Source organism: Indicator indicator, chromosome 16 (genome assembly GCF_027791375.1).
Source record: "Indicator indicator isolate 239-I01 chromosome 16, UM_Iind_1.1, whole genome shotgun sequence".
Lineage (NCBI taxonomy): Eukaryota > Metazoa > Chordata > Aves > Piciformes > Indicatoridae > Indicator > Indicator indicator.
Genome location: NC_072025.1, coordinates 13102847 through 13120662, shown reverse-complemented (window position 1 = coordinate 13120662; position 17816 = coordinate 13102847). Strand labels below are relative to the sequence as shown.

At 37.6% G+C, this 17816-nt stretch overlaps 1 protein-coding gene across 1 annotated transcript in view; it reads right to left on the bottom strand.

The window, feature by feature from the left end:
• ADAMTSL3 (ADAMTS like 3) overlaps positions 1-17816 on the bottom strand; it is a 187643-nt gene that overhangs the window by 83346 nt on the left and 86481 nt on the right. The window contains exons 5-7 of the mRNA XM_054387718.1: positions 15817-15944; positions 13453-13498; positions 6206-6442 (exon numbers count right to left, since the gene is read on the bottom strand). Of these exons, the coding sequence (XP_054243693.1) occupies positions 6206-6442; positions 13453-13498; positions 15817-15944 (411 nt within the window). The remainder of the gene's footprint in view (positions 1-6205; positions 6443-13452; positions 13499-15816; positions 15945-17816) is intronic.

The window sequence follows — 17816 nt, the reverse complement described above, 5'->3', positions numbered from 1 at the left end:
AATTCATTGCTTACTGAAGGGGTCCTAAAAAGACTTTCCACATATTTTTGCAGACATTTTATATCTGCAAAAATTTTATATTCTGCAATTCTGTAAATTCACTTCCATCACATAGATGTTTCCAAAACATTTAACTCTACTACAGGATCTGTCACATGCTAGAGCAGCTACAAGATTACAGGACCACCCAGCAGGGGAGCAAGTACCCTTTGCTGTACAGTCTCCATTTTGAAAAATACACATACACACACTCAGAGGACAGGACACAAACTCCAACTGAGCTTCCTGTTTGTGAGAATGCTTTCAATAAACAAATCAGACTGTTTTGCTGCTTTTTTGGCTGGGTCCAGCCAAATCTGCCTTTCTATGTGAAGGTGAAGGTGAAGTTAGCACTGGGGGATTTGAAGGCTACATAAGAATTTAGTTCAAGACAACACGCAAATTGTGAGTTTTTCTACTATCATTGTTCACATACATTAGGACCTTTCTAGGCTGGGAAATACAATCACATTTGTATAAAACTCACAAAAACAAAACAAAACTTGGCAGAAAGAATCGCTTAGGAAAAAAGAAATATAGATAAGAAACTGGAGATCAGAAGCCACTACTTATCTGTCTTGAAGGGATAAATGTAGACAGTAAGAAATCCCTAGAGGGAGTATTTCTCCATAAGAAACAGTAGGAGGGAGAATAAGACAAGATCTGAAAAGGGACAACAGTTTCTAGCAGGAGTGGGCAGCTGTGAAATAAAGCCAAGCGATTTCAAAAGATTTTTTCAGAGTCTTGAGAGATTTCTATTATTAACGGCAGTAAAAGCATCCCTCTCAATTGTCAACATTGTCATCATAAAGGAACATCTACATCAACGTGGACTGTGACATTAAAAGTGGTGCACATGCAGCCTTTGGAGGGTGGCTACGTGATGTGCTGGTTTGGGCAAGGCTGAGAGCCTCTGCCAGGGAAGGAAACCAACCCACTGAGGCTACGGAGCGTGATGCTGACAGGTTACATAGGACATAGTAACCCACGCTCAGCATGGCCCTGTCCTACACTGGACTTCTGGAGAGCTACCAATGTCTCCCAGCTGAATTGCAGCTGGAGCTCACCACTCTGCTCAGTTTTATGACGCATGTCACATGTCTGTGTAAGTCCTATGAAGATTCTGATACACAGCTCTCAGAGCCAGAAAGTTTTGCTGGATCTTCATTAGTAACTCCCATAGTCACTCTGGATAAGGTCCAGGGTGACAGCTCTGGTGCCTGCAGTAACATGTAGGCAGAGTACAGGTCTCTACACAGGAATTCCTCCATGGTGCAAATATACTTTACTCCATGCATTCACTAATTAATGGTATCCAGGAAAGAATGCTGGGTTCAATATAAAGACTGACTTAACACAGAGCTACCTCAAAACCAATTCTTCCCATGAAAAAATTACTTGAGATTTGAAGACTAAAAAGGAGTAAGTGGCAATGCAGACTTTTTTTCCCCTCATTCTTAAATATTAAAATTGTAAATGATCAGTAAAAAAAACCCCAACAAACAAAAAACAAACAACCACAACTTACTTTTTAAATTTCTATTCAAGAATAAACTAGTCTACGTGAGAAACATGGTTTTATCTTTGCAGTAATGCTGGGCAGAAAGGAAACATTCCTAAGTAGCTGAACACCAAACCTCCTGTGCATCTTAACACACAGTTAAAAAAATGTATCTACAGGAACCCAAAGGGAAAGTAAACAAAAATGCCCTAAATTAGCACTTTGATAAAGCATGGTAGAAGTTGATGGCACTCCACTTGTTTTTACGTCAGCTAAATTTATGCCATATGCTACAAAGTATAGTGTAGTGTCTGCCTTTTTTGGAACACGAACAACTTGCTGACACTAACCGGAAAGTTCACTGCAAGATTTACATCATCTTTGACCCAACTGTGACAGACCAGGACAGAACTGCTCAGACTGCTCCTTAGGACTCTGGATGTTTTGGGTGATGTGTGTATTTATTATTTAAACACATTACTCCACATTAGGAAAATTATCACTGTAACCACATTTTGGGTACTGACACAAGTAACACCCCATTATGCACTCTGGCAGAAAAAAGCAGGTCTGCATATATTAAAAAAAAAAAAGCAAGGAGAGGCAGGGCCCCAAAGCAAGCAGAATAACTGGGCAAATGTTGCCCACACATGCGTGTGACATGCAGATGTTTTTAAATTTCTCCACCCACATCCAGATGGGCACAGCACGAATATATTATGTGAAAAAAATATGTGTTGGGAATTGTGCAGAGACTAGAAAAAATATCAGAAGTGTGAAAATCCTCCCAGCAGTGAAGTTTTGACCTGTCCCCATTTAACACAACAGCCCCAGATATTTGCTTTGGTAACAGAAGCACAGCAGTAGCAGACTAAAACACGATCAAACGGCTTGGCCGAGTTAAGCCTCAAATATCTTAACTTTCTCAATAAACCTTTTCTTGCTTCACCACCTTCAGATTTTACTTCCCCCAAGCCTCAAACCCGTTATCCAGAGAGCAGTTTTGACATGTCACAATTTACTTTGACAGAGCATTACTATTTTGATTTTGTTTCTTAAGAGAGGTGCAAAGAATCAGAAGTGAAGCTGGACAAGAACTCAGCATGCTTGTAAATTCATACACTGCCAGAGTCTGAACAAGAACCCAAGAGGCAGAATTTGTGATGCAACCTACCTTACCAAGAATAAGAAAACAGATCAGTGAGAAATCACGTTGGGGGGAGGAGGAGGGGAAGCTGAGATCTTGTAAAAAACTGTCAACTTGGATACAATAAACGCACAAACCCAGCACCAGCTGGAAAGGGACTCAGGCAAGCCTGTCTCCTTATACTAACTCTTTGGTGCTTGTAGGCATAAAAGCAAAGATATCCATATGAGCATTATGACATGTTTATTTAGATGAGTTAACTGTAAAAACACTTGCCAAGTTATTCACAGGCTGTGCCAAGTATGTCAGAACACAACAGACTGATCTTATAGCAACAATTGTAGAGATTCACCATTTTGCTGTCTCTTTCTTAACAGTAGTTGACTGATCATTTTCTTTTCCAGGAAAGATTAGATGTGCATTTGTTTTCTTTTACTGCTTTAACAGAAGCAGTAACAAAGTTCAGCGTTTGTTTCTGAGGCTGTCCCCCAGCTCCTGCAGTCCCTTTCACAAGTAACCAACCTCTTCATTCTGCCCCCAAAACAATCCACAAAAAGATAATTCAAATGACCAGAGACTCATTTTCACCTCAGTAAAACTGCCCAATGCTACATTATCAAATACAGACTTTTATAAAGGAGAAATTTTCTACTTATGCAAAAATACCTCAGCAATCACCAGTGACTTAAAGCAAATAAAGTGAAGGCACCTAACAGCATCCACTACAGCACAGGACACATACTAAATGTGGTGTGTTGGGGGCAGTTTCCCCAGAAGATCCTTTTTTGCACTGAAAAACGTTTTTGTGGAATTAGAAGAAATACTGGAAACAAATTAATAAAATGAGACAAAGAAAAGTAATTGATTCTCATTAGCAGTGTAAAAGAGCTCCAGTACTGCTAGAATCGCTGCTAGAATGATTAACCTATTCAGTCACCACTTGTTTTTTTTTAGCAGTGGATTATTTACATTTCCAAGCATTTGATATAAAGTATATACATGAACACTGCTAAATATTAACAAGAAACACTGAAGGTAGTCCCTTTAAATAAGTGTTTCAACTCTTCTTCATTAAACTGGACTCCACACAGAATAATTTTAACATAGAATCACAGAACTGTTTTGGTTGGAAAAGACCTCTAAGAGCATCGAGTCCAACCATCGACCTATCACCCACCATGGCCATTAAACCATGTCCCCAGGTGCCATGTTCATGTGTTTCTTGAATACCTCCAGGGATGGCAACTCTGCCACTCCCCTGCATAACCTCTTCCAATGGCTGACCACTCTTTCTGTAATGAAATTTTTCCTAATATTCAATCTAAACCTCCCCCTGACCCAATTTCAGGCCACTTCTTATGCTATGTATGCACACATTATCCTATCTATTAAAGATGGTAGATGCCTGAAGTCGCTGTGGGAAACACGGGAAACCCCACTACACTCTAAGCAAGAGTCTCAGAAAGCTTCTCAAAACCCCCAAGCTCTGTTTCATTCAGCATGACACTTCTGTGCTGCAATGGACACAAACAGTAAAGGCTGATGTAGACGTACCACCCACAAAAGACTCTGACATCCTCCAGGGTGCCTTCTCAAGGCATCATTAAGAATATTGGAGAAGAAATTTATTATTAGGCATGTGCTGCTAAAGTTTGTAGAGATATATTCTATTTTAAATGTAAAGGGCATTGTCGGATGCTACTGTGAAGTACTATTCACAAATGCAGTCTCCCAAAGAGGAAAACTGTAAGGAGTTCTTCTTCTATTTCAGAAGCAGCAGATGTATTGTGTGTTGGCATGACTGGTATTGGAACTGCAGTATACATGGAAGTCACAAAATGAACAGTAAGGTCCACTTCATACATGCTGTAATCCATGTACCAATCTTCTGCCAAATGTGTCAACTTTTCCTCTATAATGAAACTATTTTGCTCACTGAGGCATATCCTGCATTTTTGAGTCCCACACATTTTAAGCATTTAACAGTGCAACAATCACTTGCAGAGAAATCACAGAATCACAGAATCATTCAGGTTGGAAAAGACCCCCGAGTCCAACCACTGACCCTACTCTACAAAGTTCACCCCTAAACCATATCCCCAAGCACCACATCTAAATGATGTTTAAATACATCCAGGGATGGTGACTCAACTACAACCCTGGGCAGCCTGTTCAATGTCTGACCAGTATTTCTGTCAACAATTTTTACCTAATGTCCCCTTTAAACCTACCCTGTTGCAGTTTGAGGCTGTTCCCTCTTGTTCTATTGCTAATTACCTGTGAAAAGAGACCGACACCAACTTCTCTACAGCATCCTTTCGGGTAGTTGTGGACAGTGATGAGGTCTCCCCTCAGTCTCCTTAAAACTAAACAGCACCAGCACTTTCTGTTGCTTTTTGTAAGATTTATTCTCCAGGGCCTTCACCAGCTTTGTTGCCCTCCTCTGCACTCTTTCCAGCACCTCGACATCTCTCTTGTATTGAGGTGCCCAAAACTGGACACAGTACTCGAGGTTTGGCGTTACCAATGCTGAGTACAGGGGGACAATCACCTCCCTACACCTGCTGGACACAGCATTTCTAATACAAAGAAAGCCATTGTCTTTGTTTGCCACCTGGGCATGCTGCTGACTCACATTCAGCTACTTGTCAATTAAACCCCCAGGTTCCTTTCTGCCAGACAGCTTTCCAGCCACACTTCACCTAGCCTGTAGCGTTGCATGGGTTTGCTGTGGCCCAAGTGCAGGACCTGGCACTTGGTCTTGCTGAAGCACATACCGTTAATGATCCAGTCTATCCAAGTCTCTCTGTAGAGCCTCAAAACTAACTGCAATAACATACCCATTCTATATAAAATCATGCTGTTCATAGAACTTAAGATTGCAATATTTCTTTGCTAATGAGACACTGGCAAAGCTGGCAAGCCTCAAATACTGTAATTCTCCATTTTTACACCAACTGCATAAAGTTGATAGTGTAACCATAATAAAAAATAATAAAAAAGTATATCTAGAAACGTAGATTCCCAGTAAAAAGATAGTAACAAACAATTAATTCAGTCAGAACACATACTCATTCATCCACACAACAGGAGAGATACATACACTCACACCTTCCATTCTGGGCTGGTTGTCATAAACTGTTAAATTTTGTGAGAAACAAGACTCAGAAATGGAGCACAATGAAATGGAACACTAAATAATTCATCACGCCCTGACAGACATACAACAGGTTAGAAAGCTGTAACTAGTATAACTAATTTTATTAATTTTTACAGGTATAAACAGAGTGAGTGAATGTTATGGACCTTTTATTTATATATAAAAATATCAATGGCTAAAGCAGCCAGGAACTTCTGTGTGCATGAGAAAGGTTATCCACAATCCACTCAGCAGTACTTGCAGATACATCTAAAGTAAACTAACACATGAAGATGAAAAATAACCAAAAAGTGCAACCATTTAATGTGCAAAGTGTTTCAGAACCAAGGCCACAATTAAATTCATACCATGAGCATACCTGGCATATTCCACTGATGCACATATCCAAGGATTCAGTGTTGCAACGAGTACCATCTAGTACTTTTGGGGCAAGCTCCACAATCAAGTTCTTTCCCAGAGCTTGACACTTGAGGGTACATGGTGCAGTAGGGTCATTATACACAGGGATCCACTCATAAAAATGTCCCTGGTATTTGACATCATTGTAGGCTGAACACTGTTGTGCTCTAAAGTCACCAACATCTGAAGGGCAATCCTGAAAACAAACCAAAGGTAATTTTTTTTAAGAAGGGAGCACTTTGTATTTGCGATAAAGTTATCTGATTACTTACACAGAATCCATTCAGCATGGCCTGATTAAGAACTGATCTGTTATGACCAACATGCAATACTGCAAAGTTTTACTGTGTGTCTTACAACAATTTAGGTTGCTTAATCCACTGTTTGCAGCACAAGTAACAGAATATCATGCCTATTCCAGTAATAGGAACAAAACTGATAAAAGAGGATAATTAAAAATACTAATTTTTATGACACTACGTAATACATTTAAAGTCTGGTTCTGTAATAAGAATTAGCTTCTAAAGAAATCTATATATTTTAAGTGGCTGTAATAACATGCCTGACATTTAATATTTCTTTTTTCAATAGCTTTTTCCAGTTAAGGATTTCTGGGTACTTTGCACTCATTCATCAATTCATACATCAGAGTAATGAAAGAGGAATTATTGCTACTATACATAAAGAAATAAAAATTTCTCTAATTAATTGTCCATCATTGCTCAGAAACGGGATAGGAGACACCAGAACTTTCAGTGCTTCGTCCTTTAGTCCAGTAACACCTCCAGGGAGCAGTAAGACTTACTTCGTTGAAATAAAATATACTTACTTCAAACTGGTAACTATTGATTATACAGTTACAGTTCTAATGAGACAGTTCCATACCCTCCTCCTATACAGAGACTCAGTATATACAGCTGAAAGACTAAGTAAGAGAACTGTTTGAAATAGAATATTCCACAATATTTTTTCTACGTACAGCATTGCACCCAAACAATGATGTTAATATTAAACTATAGTGACAGGAATGGAGATGAATACTGATTTATTAAACCCCCACACACACTTTAGTAAAGTACTGACAAAGGACATAGTGTGTCAAACAATTTCTCACTAAAGACTTCATTTGAAGGAATGTCCAGCATCAAACAGTCCATATGCCAGACTCGAAGAATATTCTTCCAAGAATTCCAACTGCACATATAAGCCAGATGTGAGGCTGATTTTAAGAAGGTTTTGTTTTCATTGGATATAAGACTGAAAGATTGTGATGTGTCAGCTCAATTCGTGGAACTTATTGCTAAGTATTAGTTAACAATACTAATCCTGAACACAGCTTCAACCTTATCAGTGGACTAAACCCTCCCTGAAAAAAAAAAAATCTAACAAAGTAGTAAATACATTACACAGTACTGGAGATTAAAAGATACATGAGAAAAGTTTGAATTCCAGTACAGTGCCCTCAATAATGTTGTTCTGACACCATTTTGCTCATATGAATCTGGATGAGCTGGCACTTCATTAGCTTAATACTTTGTCAATGCCTTAGCTTTTTGTTTTGTTTTGTTTTGCCACAGGAAGCAGTAACAGTAGAAATGGCTCTGGTTTATTTGTAGTCTGCACACCTTCTAAAATCAGTATTCTCTCTACTGATCAACACACAGGATTTTGATGGCCGAGCACCAAGCATTCACTGAGAATTCCCACAAACACTTTTCACTGCTACATCTTACAGTGAGAACAACTCAGAATGATGCTAATCCATTTTGTATTATTCCTACTCTAGGATAGTTCTAGTTTGAGCCATATTTTAAAATAAATATTCTTTTTAAATGGAAGAAATTAAGTTACCGCAATTCTTTGAGAGTTTTACCTCTGCAAAATCCCACAAGTGAGAGCCTCTACAAACATCAAGCCACCCTTATTTACTGCAGTGTCACTCCTGAGAAATTTACCAAGATTGCACTGGTGTAAATGAGAGCAGAATGTGGCTCTGACTTATCTGTCACCTCTCATTTTCCACAAGTCTAAAAAGCAGAGCAGGCTTCAGAGTTCATATGGATACCATATGGCTCCCTTCCACCGTTGCAAATAGAGGAGTAGCTAAGGATAAAAATAATAAGTGGAAGTTAGATTCAGGTAAAGTTAGAAGCAGTATTTTGGCATAGTGTTATTCAGCCATGCATAGCTAGATTTTCATCACAAAGAATCGAAGAGCTATCTGTAAAACAGGCAGAATTATGGCCTGAGGCTGAGTTTTGACAGGCTGCTGTTACAATTCATTATCTCTTGATGTTGATGCAATGCCAAGACAGAAACACCACAATATCAGGATGTCCATCCATGGTTACTGTTTCTCATTGATTCAACACAATGAAGCTCCTTCCTTCCACTTGCTTCCTGGCAGCTTGAAAGCAAATTAATTCCCATCTCCTTATTTTGTTTTGGCATCTTCAAAGAACACAAAGTGATCCTGGCAGCTCAATTCATATACCAGTTCCACCTGCTTTATGTTTGAGCAGTGTTCAAAAGCAGGAGCATAAAAAAACACATCACAAAGAAATTAGTATAATTTGCATTATATCAGCATTTGGATGACAACCAAGTTTAGTTCCCTGTTTTCTTGAGTACAATACGTATTTGTAATAAAGAAAGGAGTTTATAATCTAAACAGAAAGACAATTAGGCATAGAAAGGAATGTAATCAAGACAACAAGAAGACTTGTAAATTTCAAGTTAATTCCATCAGCATGGGTCAGAAAAGTGAGAGGGAGTTTAAAAAATAGAAAGGAGAAGAACCCTACATCTCCCAAGATGTGGGAGAAGTAGGCAAGGCTGAAGCATGTTTGGGAAGCGGGCTAGGTCACACTGTCAGACGTGGGTCCCAATCCTCATCCAATTTGCATGTCTCTCTGGTTTTAACGTATTTCAGACACCAATTCATTCCATCATTCCCTCTTTCCTCTCAACAGTCAACGTTTTTCCTTGTTTGTTAATTAGTTTTTCTACTTATTTCAGCATTTCTCAGATTTCTTAACTTCAGCAATAGCTTTTATCTTACACTTAATTCACTGAACCATAGCCAGGCTGTTTAGAGCTTCATACACTACATAAGGAGCTGAAGATGTATCTGTGAGGTCTAATGCACAATAGATAATGTTGGCAAAATAATCACATCCAGATCTTGTAGTGGAATGAAGTTTATTTATAACCTAACTTATGACTAACATTATTAGACAGATGGATCTGAAAAGGATGCTTCAGACATGACTACCATGTGGGTTAAAAATAGACATATATATTCCTATTCTTTTTGTGACAGATGATTAAAAACTAAGGCATTTGAGGGCTGGCTTCTTATGAAAAGTACCATTTTAGTTTTGGCAGTGAGCATTTTCAGCCTCTGAAAACAAAGCTAACCTGGGAAATCTGTATCTTCGTAGGCAACATTCATGTATAAAATAGGAAGGTTGCACCAGGCCCTGTGACTCCTGACAACAATTACTGAAAAAAGCACAAAAGGCAAGAAAATTCCCAGTAAAAATGATGACACCAAAGAAAGTCTAGCCCTTTGTCTAGTTCTATTCTGTTGAATCTCATTTTGTTGAAACCTGGCCAAAGCTGATGAAGTCATTGTTTTGTTTTCTTTTTGAAATCAGCTTCATGTTCTGTGTTTTTCCTACACAGTTTGCAGGCCACTTCTTACCAAAATTAAGATACCTGAGCTAGAAATCCCAGCCATGAGAGCCGTATAGTAGATCAGAACAATTTATTTTTTTCAAATAAATAAATGAAAAGATTAGAGAGAAATATGCAACTCAAGGTGAAATATTATAGGATTGAGGCAGACATAGTTCAGCCAGGAGTTTCTGAATGGGATAAATGAGCTGGTTAAGAAATGGATGATGGGACAATAATCTGATGATTATGTTGAACAAGTGCAAGCATTATCTGCATATAATAGAAGATTATAATGGAATTAAACATGGGCAAATCTATTACAAAACAGTGGTTTTTCTTACTGTCAAAGAGTCACTCTGGCATATGTGTAAGTGACTTTTTGGCACATAAGAATGTGAAATTTATGAGGAAATGGTCCAAAAAACTTGTTCTATGAATAGGACCCTAAAGGATTATCTTAAACACTTCCATATAATGCACATCATAGCATTAGAATGTAACAGTATATACAAAAATGGAGATATAAAAAAAGGGGGGTTAAGAAAGACTGAAAATCTCATTGAACAGCATATAATGAATCATTTATATAGCTTATTTCTCTAAAGTTTTTCTAAGAAAAGCTGAAAGCATACACTCAGTTTTACAAAACCATGCACCTGGCATCTCAGTTATGATAGAAAGATAAGCAGACTATGCATATGCCTTAATCTCAGCAATTATTTTGTTGCTAAGACCTTGATTTAATTTTTTGATTGAAATATCACTAATATTATTCTGGAACTATGCTTGAGTTCAATGAACTTACTCCTATTCTATTACAAATCCAGATGAAACCAATTTTCTGGTAAAATGATTCTTGTTCTTTTCATTAGAACGACACACATATTAAGTTGTGCTTCATTTGTACTGCCCAATATAGATGTTAGTGGTGTAATGTATCATGTAGCAAAATTACATTTGCAGACAACTTAGCACAGTGAGTATATATGCTGAATGTCTCATGTGGTTAACAATAATACCTACTAATATGGAAAGAAGCTAGTATAAACTCTTAATTTTCAAACTAAAATTTGACTCCTAAAGTGAGAAGCATCCATTGGAAATAATGCTTTGGGGAAAGTTTTATCATCTGGAAGAAAACAGGTCTAGTAGTCCCAGATTTACATTTAGGTGTAAGCTCTCATTTCAAGGTTAAGTCAGGTCTAATACTAGGTTTGAATTCAGTGACACCAAATTCAAAGATCAGTTGTATTAACAGTGGAAATATCATGAAATATCTTTTTCTCAGGACTACTCCATTATCTGATCCATAATCTAGGAAAAAGCATTCCTGGGAGATTCTGGCTGTACCTGAACTGAAATGGAAACCTAATCCCTTTCAGACATACCCTAAAAGCAGAACTGTAAAGGCAGCTTCCTGTCTGGAAATTAACATATGAATCATCATAAATTCAAACATACTCACATACAAGACGCTTGCCACTTATCGCTTTAAAGTAAGTCCTAAAGTTAAGAAACAGGCCCCAGTGACTTCAGAAAAACTCCCTGGGAGTTCAGAAAGGATATGGTAATCATCTTAATTTTCTCTATGCTGAAGCACAGAGTGCCTTCATTTCCATCAGATTTTCATTGCCTAATGCTTAAAATGAGAAGTGTGCACAACTGCTCTTACATGTCCTAAAAGCATTCAGACCTCTGCTTACAGCACGAAATGCACCCAAATTGGTCTCATCTCTCTCCTTTTTCTGTACATTGGGTAGTTTTTTGGTCCTTTCACTGGAGCAAGAAGGTGTTATACCACAGTGACTTGTTGGTACTGTTGCATAGGAAGCTGCAGTGCACAGGATCAAGCAATCCAGGATTTATCAATGTACACGATGCATACAACTAGGTACCTACTTAAGGAACGTAGCAAATAGGTTTTAGTGTGGCAGTTTGTGTATTGCCAACATCTTGCATGGCTGCAATTCAGCTTATCACACAGCTTTAAAAGATTATGGCAGCTTTTGCACACAGCATTTTTATTTATGAGCTAAGGACACTTTGCCCAAAGCTGCTAGGCTTTTTTTCTGAGAGGGCAAGTGACAGAGTTTGTGTCCAGAATCTGACTTTTGTCTCCACTGGGCCTGATTCATGAATCACCTCCACAAACCTCTGCCAGCTGAAACTTAGGCTGTGAGTCTCTGTGGTGGAAAATCCAGAAGTAGTGAGTTAGAGCAATTGAAGTTTCTAGCAAGCTATGCTCTTGAGAAGGGCAGAAGCCAACTGGCACACAAGAAACTGGAGGTGTGGCAAACTGAAGGGTGGGAATGGCCAGTTCTCCCAGGAGATACACTGATTCAACATATTAACTGGGCAACTTCCAGTGTCAGAGCTCTGAAGGAACACACCATACCTCACAGCTGCCTCCTGCTGGCAGAAATCACAGGGTCAGCTGTGACATGAGTATCACCTGCTCTTGCTTGGGTATAATTCAACCTAAGGGAACTGCAGGCCTCACCTTTTAAAAGGTATTTGTGTGAAAGTTGCTGCCTTTCTCCCAGAGCCAGAAGCAGATTAATCAATGCACTACAGTTAAGTTAAAAAATAAAGAAAAAGGTGCTTTTAGTTTAATTATTTATCTATCTTCTCTGTTTTCTAGAATGGGATTATGCAAATGTCACATTGTACTGTAAGGTAACCCATGCAAGAGAGTGATTGCTGACTATAAATCATTCTGAATTATTGTGTCTGTGCACATGGGCTGTTGGTCAGTCGTACCAGAAAGTCCTGCATGGACTGCACACCTTGAACAGACCACAACATCTGGGGTACAAGGCAGCAGCTGTTTAAACAGCACAAACCATCACTACAAATCAGTTGGGCATAAGTGATTAAGTATGCTGTATGTGACTGGTTTTCATAAAACTCCTCTGTAAAAACAAAATGTGATTGCATCACAATAACAGCAACTGTATAGTCAAAACTCCAGCTCTACATTTAGTCAAAGGAATCGTCTGTGCCAGTGTACCTAAACATACATGCTTTTGCATGTGGACATACAAACATCTGGGCTTAGGCAAACAGGAGGAATATAATGATTAATTATCAAATCTAAGATTTTAAAGGGACACAGGCAGTTAACCTCTGGTCATGTGAAGAGTGCTACCATACCATTAATGATCACAAATGATCAGGAGCTCAGTGTAACATTCAGCTGAAATACAGCACCCTCAGGTGCTGTAGTTAGCACTAGCTAGTTTAAGATGAGAATTGAATTTTTAATCCTCCAAATGTGTAATTTTCCTAATAAATTATATAGAACATTCTGAATCACAACTGGCACCATAATTTTAAAATAAATTTTTCATTTGGGAAGCCTAAATTTGAGACCTTGTAGTGTCATGCAGGCTGAAATCTTTTAAAATGGTGATAACGATGGGGGAAAAAAAATATGCACCATAAGGTTTTAAACAAGAAGCAGAATTTCTTAAATTTTAACACATTGTTTGAATAAGTAAAAATAGTTTTAAAAGCCAGACTCACATTACTACTGCAGGTTTTGTATCGAATATTACGGCCTTCACAGTTCCTGAAAACAGAATAAAAAAGGTTACACTGCATAACAGCAAAATACAAGCCTGCCTGTTTTACAGCTAGATATTCTCTTGAAAATTAGACTTTTATTGCTACTGCCTTACCATAATTAGGAATCAAAATACAAGGTTTAAATACAAAGGGGCTCTAGGGACTCAACAGGTTACACTGCTGTGTCTTTTCAACAAAGAATGTGTGGCTTTCCCTGTAAGCCCAATTTACTGCAAACCTTATAAAAAACATATTCATCTTGTGAAAAAGATTTCACAAAGCATCCCTAAGCCTGACCAATGCTCATTTCAGCAAAACCACTTCTAATCCATTGGATATAACCCATAGGGAAAGAGGACCATAGTATCTAAGCAATCCTAGAATGAAACATAGGCCTAATGAGCATTAATTTTCCTTTCTCCTGTTTTGTTTACCAAAGAAAAAAATAGCCTCACGTTTTTTCTTTCTCCCCAAACCCAATACAATACTTTTGAAGAACAGAATGTAATTTTACTGACCCAAAGCCACATCCACATGAACAGAATTTATAATTTTAAATGAAATATAATTCTCATAGTCTGCATGTAATTCTAAAGTGCCCAATGTGTATGTATCCTGAGATTCAGGCAATTCAGATCCTCAAAGTCTGCTGTTAGTAGCTGAAATAACAGGCATATAACAAAGTGGTGATTATAACAGACAGTTTGCCAAACTTATCAATAATTGACCAGCACTTTTGCTCAGGGTAAGATCTTCTTTTCAAGAATGGCAAAATCAAGCCCTTGAAAGAACTGAGAATGTATTTCAAATTAACTGGCAAGAAATGGTAATTGGGACTCTCTCTAAAATCACTAATAGTGGAATAAAGCCTTTATATCAGAAAGACCTGTCTTACATTAAAGAATGTATAGCTGATAATTGTCTGCTCAACCTACATTTTCACTTTTTGCATTAAAAGGTATTGAAAATATTAATGATTTTTTAACATGTGTTAGAGATTGAAAAATATAATTTGAAAAAGCAGTGGATGCCTGGAGCAAGAGCTGACCAGCTCAGATGAAGGTACAACTCTCCAAACTCAAGATACTGCATGTCTCAAATTTCCAATATTTTATAAGAATGACTGCATCACAACGTGCAAGTTAAAAATGTTTATGATATGTACAAATGTGAAAACTTTGTTTCACAGTTTTGCATTTCCTGGACATTACAACAATAATAAAACACAGGAAAATAAAACTTTTAAACTACACATTCGTCAAGGTATGGAAAGCACATGTTTTTCACAGGGGAACACATTAAAAATATTAATAAAACCACAGTGGCATTTATATTGCTACAGTTTATTGAGATCATTTCACAGTTCCTAACATACTGGGAGGATATCACAGCTTCTTGCTGGAAATTTTACTCTTCTCAAAGATCTTTGTACATTTTGCACTAAAACAGGCAGTGGTTTAATCAATCATCTTCAGCTATGTATTTCATACAGTTTGCACTTAACTACTGTATCATACTACAAGCCTTTTCCAAGAAAAAAATTACTTACTGGGCAATATTACATTTAACATAAAAAAAAAACCTCAAGAAAATAAAAATTTAAACATAATCAACAGTTTTAAAAACGTTTAAGAATTCAAGTAAAGCAGCAAATATGGATGCCAGCACAGATGCTTCTAAGCTGGTTGGGATCTCTTCTCGCCTGACAAGTCTGTTGCATTACTCATACTTTCAGGATTGTAGCAACAAGTTCCTACATTAGTCCAGCTTTACTACAGAGGTAAATTGTTTTCACCACATACGCTGTTCTCTTCAAGCTACAGGGGCTTATCCATGAAAACATATGGCCACCAGGACCATTGCATAAAAAGAACCCACAGAAACTTTTCCAACAGCAAGCAGCATTTGATACATCTGTAAGTTAAGTAAGTCACTTGATTTTTGCTACAGGAAGATATGGAGGAGACCTGAAATTCATTTCAAGCAATGCTTAAGCGCAAACTAATTTGTGTGCAGGTAACTCACTGTTGGCTTTATATTATGGTGACAGGGACTTCTCTCAGTATTTGGCTGTACTAAACAAAAAATTTTTGTTATTCCAAAAATATATTTAATAACACACTAAAGTTCTATCTTAGTTGAAGGCTCAGGCATTTATTTAACATGTTGCAAAAACATATTAACAGGATTTCACAGCATTTGATCTGTACACAGCACTTGGTTCTAGAAACAGAAGCCACAGTGCTTCTCTAGAGATGCCATCAAAGGACAGAATCATGGCAGAGGTGCCAAAGAATAAACTCACATAATCATGCGGCTTACCGGCCATTTAAACATCTCCTCAGCGAGTAAGAGGCTCCCCCTCCACAGGTCCGTGAGCAATCACTCCAGGCACCCCATGCATCCCAAGCGCCTTCTTTATCTTCATCAGAGCGAGTAATTCTGGAGCTCTAAAAAAAACCAAAACAAAAACAAAAACAAAAACAAAAAAAAAATGGAGGATAGAAAGGGAAAACACCCACATTAATAGATTTGGTAAATGTTTTACTGCTTGACATTAATAGTACTGACTATATTACTTTGCAGTTTAGTTATGGTATCTCAAGTTTATTTACTATTATAATAATTACAAGGGAAAGGAAGCAGTCTTTAAAGATACAGTGCATTTGATACATTGTCTTTTGCCAACAGACTGCTATGTCCAATGATGCTGTCATTCCCAACACACACATTCAACACAATTGGTCTCATTTCTTCCAAAGTGCCTCATGAAAGTTGAAGTGAGGGATGTGTACTGAAATCTTACAGTATAAGGGGGATAAAAATGCATAAATCTTCCTAAATTCAGCAGTATAAAGTCAGCTCATCTTCAGTCATGAACAAAATTGATTCAGATAAAAGCTTATTAAGCTTAAACTGAAAATGGAAAAGAGTAAAGACAAAGCTGTTTTCAAAATAGCACTATACAGGGAATACAAATCAGTACAATGCTGTGTACTCAAAGGGATTTTCTCCTGAATACTAGAGCAAACAAAACAGAGAAAAACAAACAAACCAACCAAACTAAAAAACTCCACACCTGCCACTGAACTTGAAAATGGGTCTGTTACTGTGAACGAGCTGTCATGCTTGGGATACACTCACACAGCAGTTGTAACTATTCAACAAGCATCGTTTTTAGAAACCCAAGTGGCAAATAAACTTAGACAACCTTGAGCAGAACTAAGGACTACTCAAACACATTTTAAAGGCATTCATAAGAGCAGACAGACTTAGTATAACAGCACTACTCCCATAGTTAGGCAGCTAACAAACATCAGCAATTTCCAAACTTTTCCACCCCTCTTTCAAAAGCCATGAACTTCTCCAATTTTTTTTTTTGTTAGAGGATATGCTATCTCCATCTGAACATTAAACTGAAGAAATTGGTCTAAACACATCAGTGGCTCCTGAACTTTCTTGCTCCCCTAAGTTTACAAATTTTACAGACACTTATTGTAAAGCTTTAAAAGTGTACTTAGGCCAGCCTACTGTTCCAGAAACGATAGAGCCCAGCTCTGCCAAGATCCCTGAGGAATTTCCATGCTGGCGCTGAGTTTACTTTACAACAGAAGCCAACCCTGAAATGTCTGACACTGAAAATGGAACCAACTGCCTTCAATCTTGAGCAAAAAGAGCTCGGCACTTCTCAACAAATCACTCAGCACATGAAAATAAGTCAAGATGAACAAAAAACCAACTTCTTCCAAATTTATGAGGGCAAAATTAAAGTTTGTCTCCTGTAATTGCAAGGCAAATGGTTGCTTTTTTAGAATGTTGAGAAGAAATTACTAAACTTTCGATATTTAAAAAAGTAATAATACATCACTCTTTCAAATAGTTTCTTTTGATGAAGAAACAATGCTTAAAATAATCCTAACTTCATCACTGTATTAAAACCAGCCACATGATATTAACAAGACAGAATGTCATCTAAAGCCCTAAACAATGTCCAGTTGTTCAGTTACTAAACTGCTTTGATAAAAGCTATTGTTCTGAACTGTATCTAATTAAAAAGCTGTAAATACTAGGATGATCAAAGCAGAGGTTTATGCCAACAAAGCCTTCTTCTGAATCATGGACTAATTCAGTGCCCACAGTGTTGATTTAAACTCCAGATACTTCAAACTATTGGTCCCATGGGAAAGAGTTAAAAGCAGCTTGCACTGGCTTAGTAATTTACTAGCAAAATATTATTGATTTACTAGCTGTCTGGTTTCATAAACTCCACATACTACATTTATCTACAACATGGTACCAAACTGAAATGAAATAAAGATCAT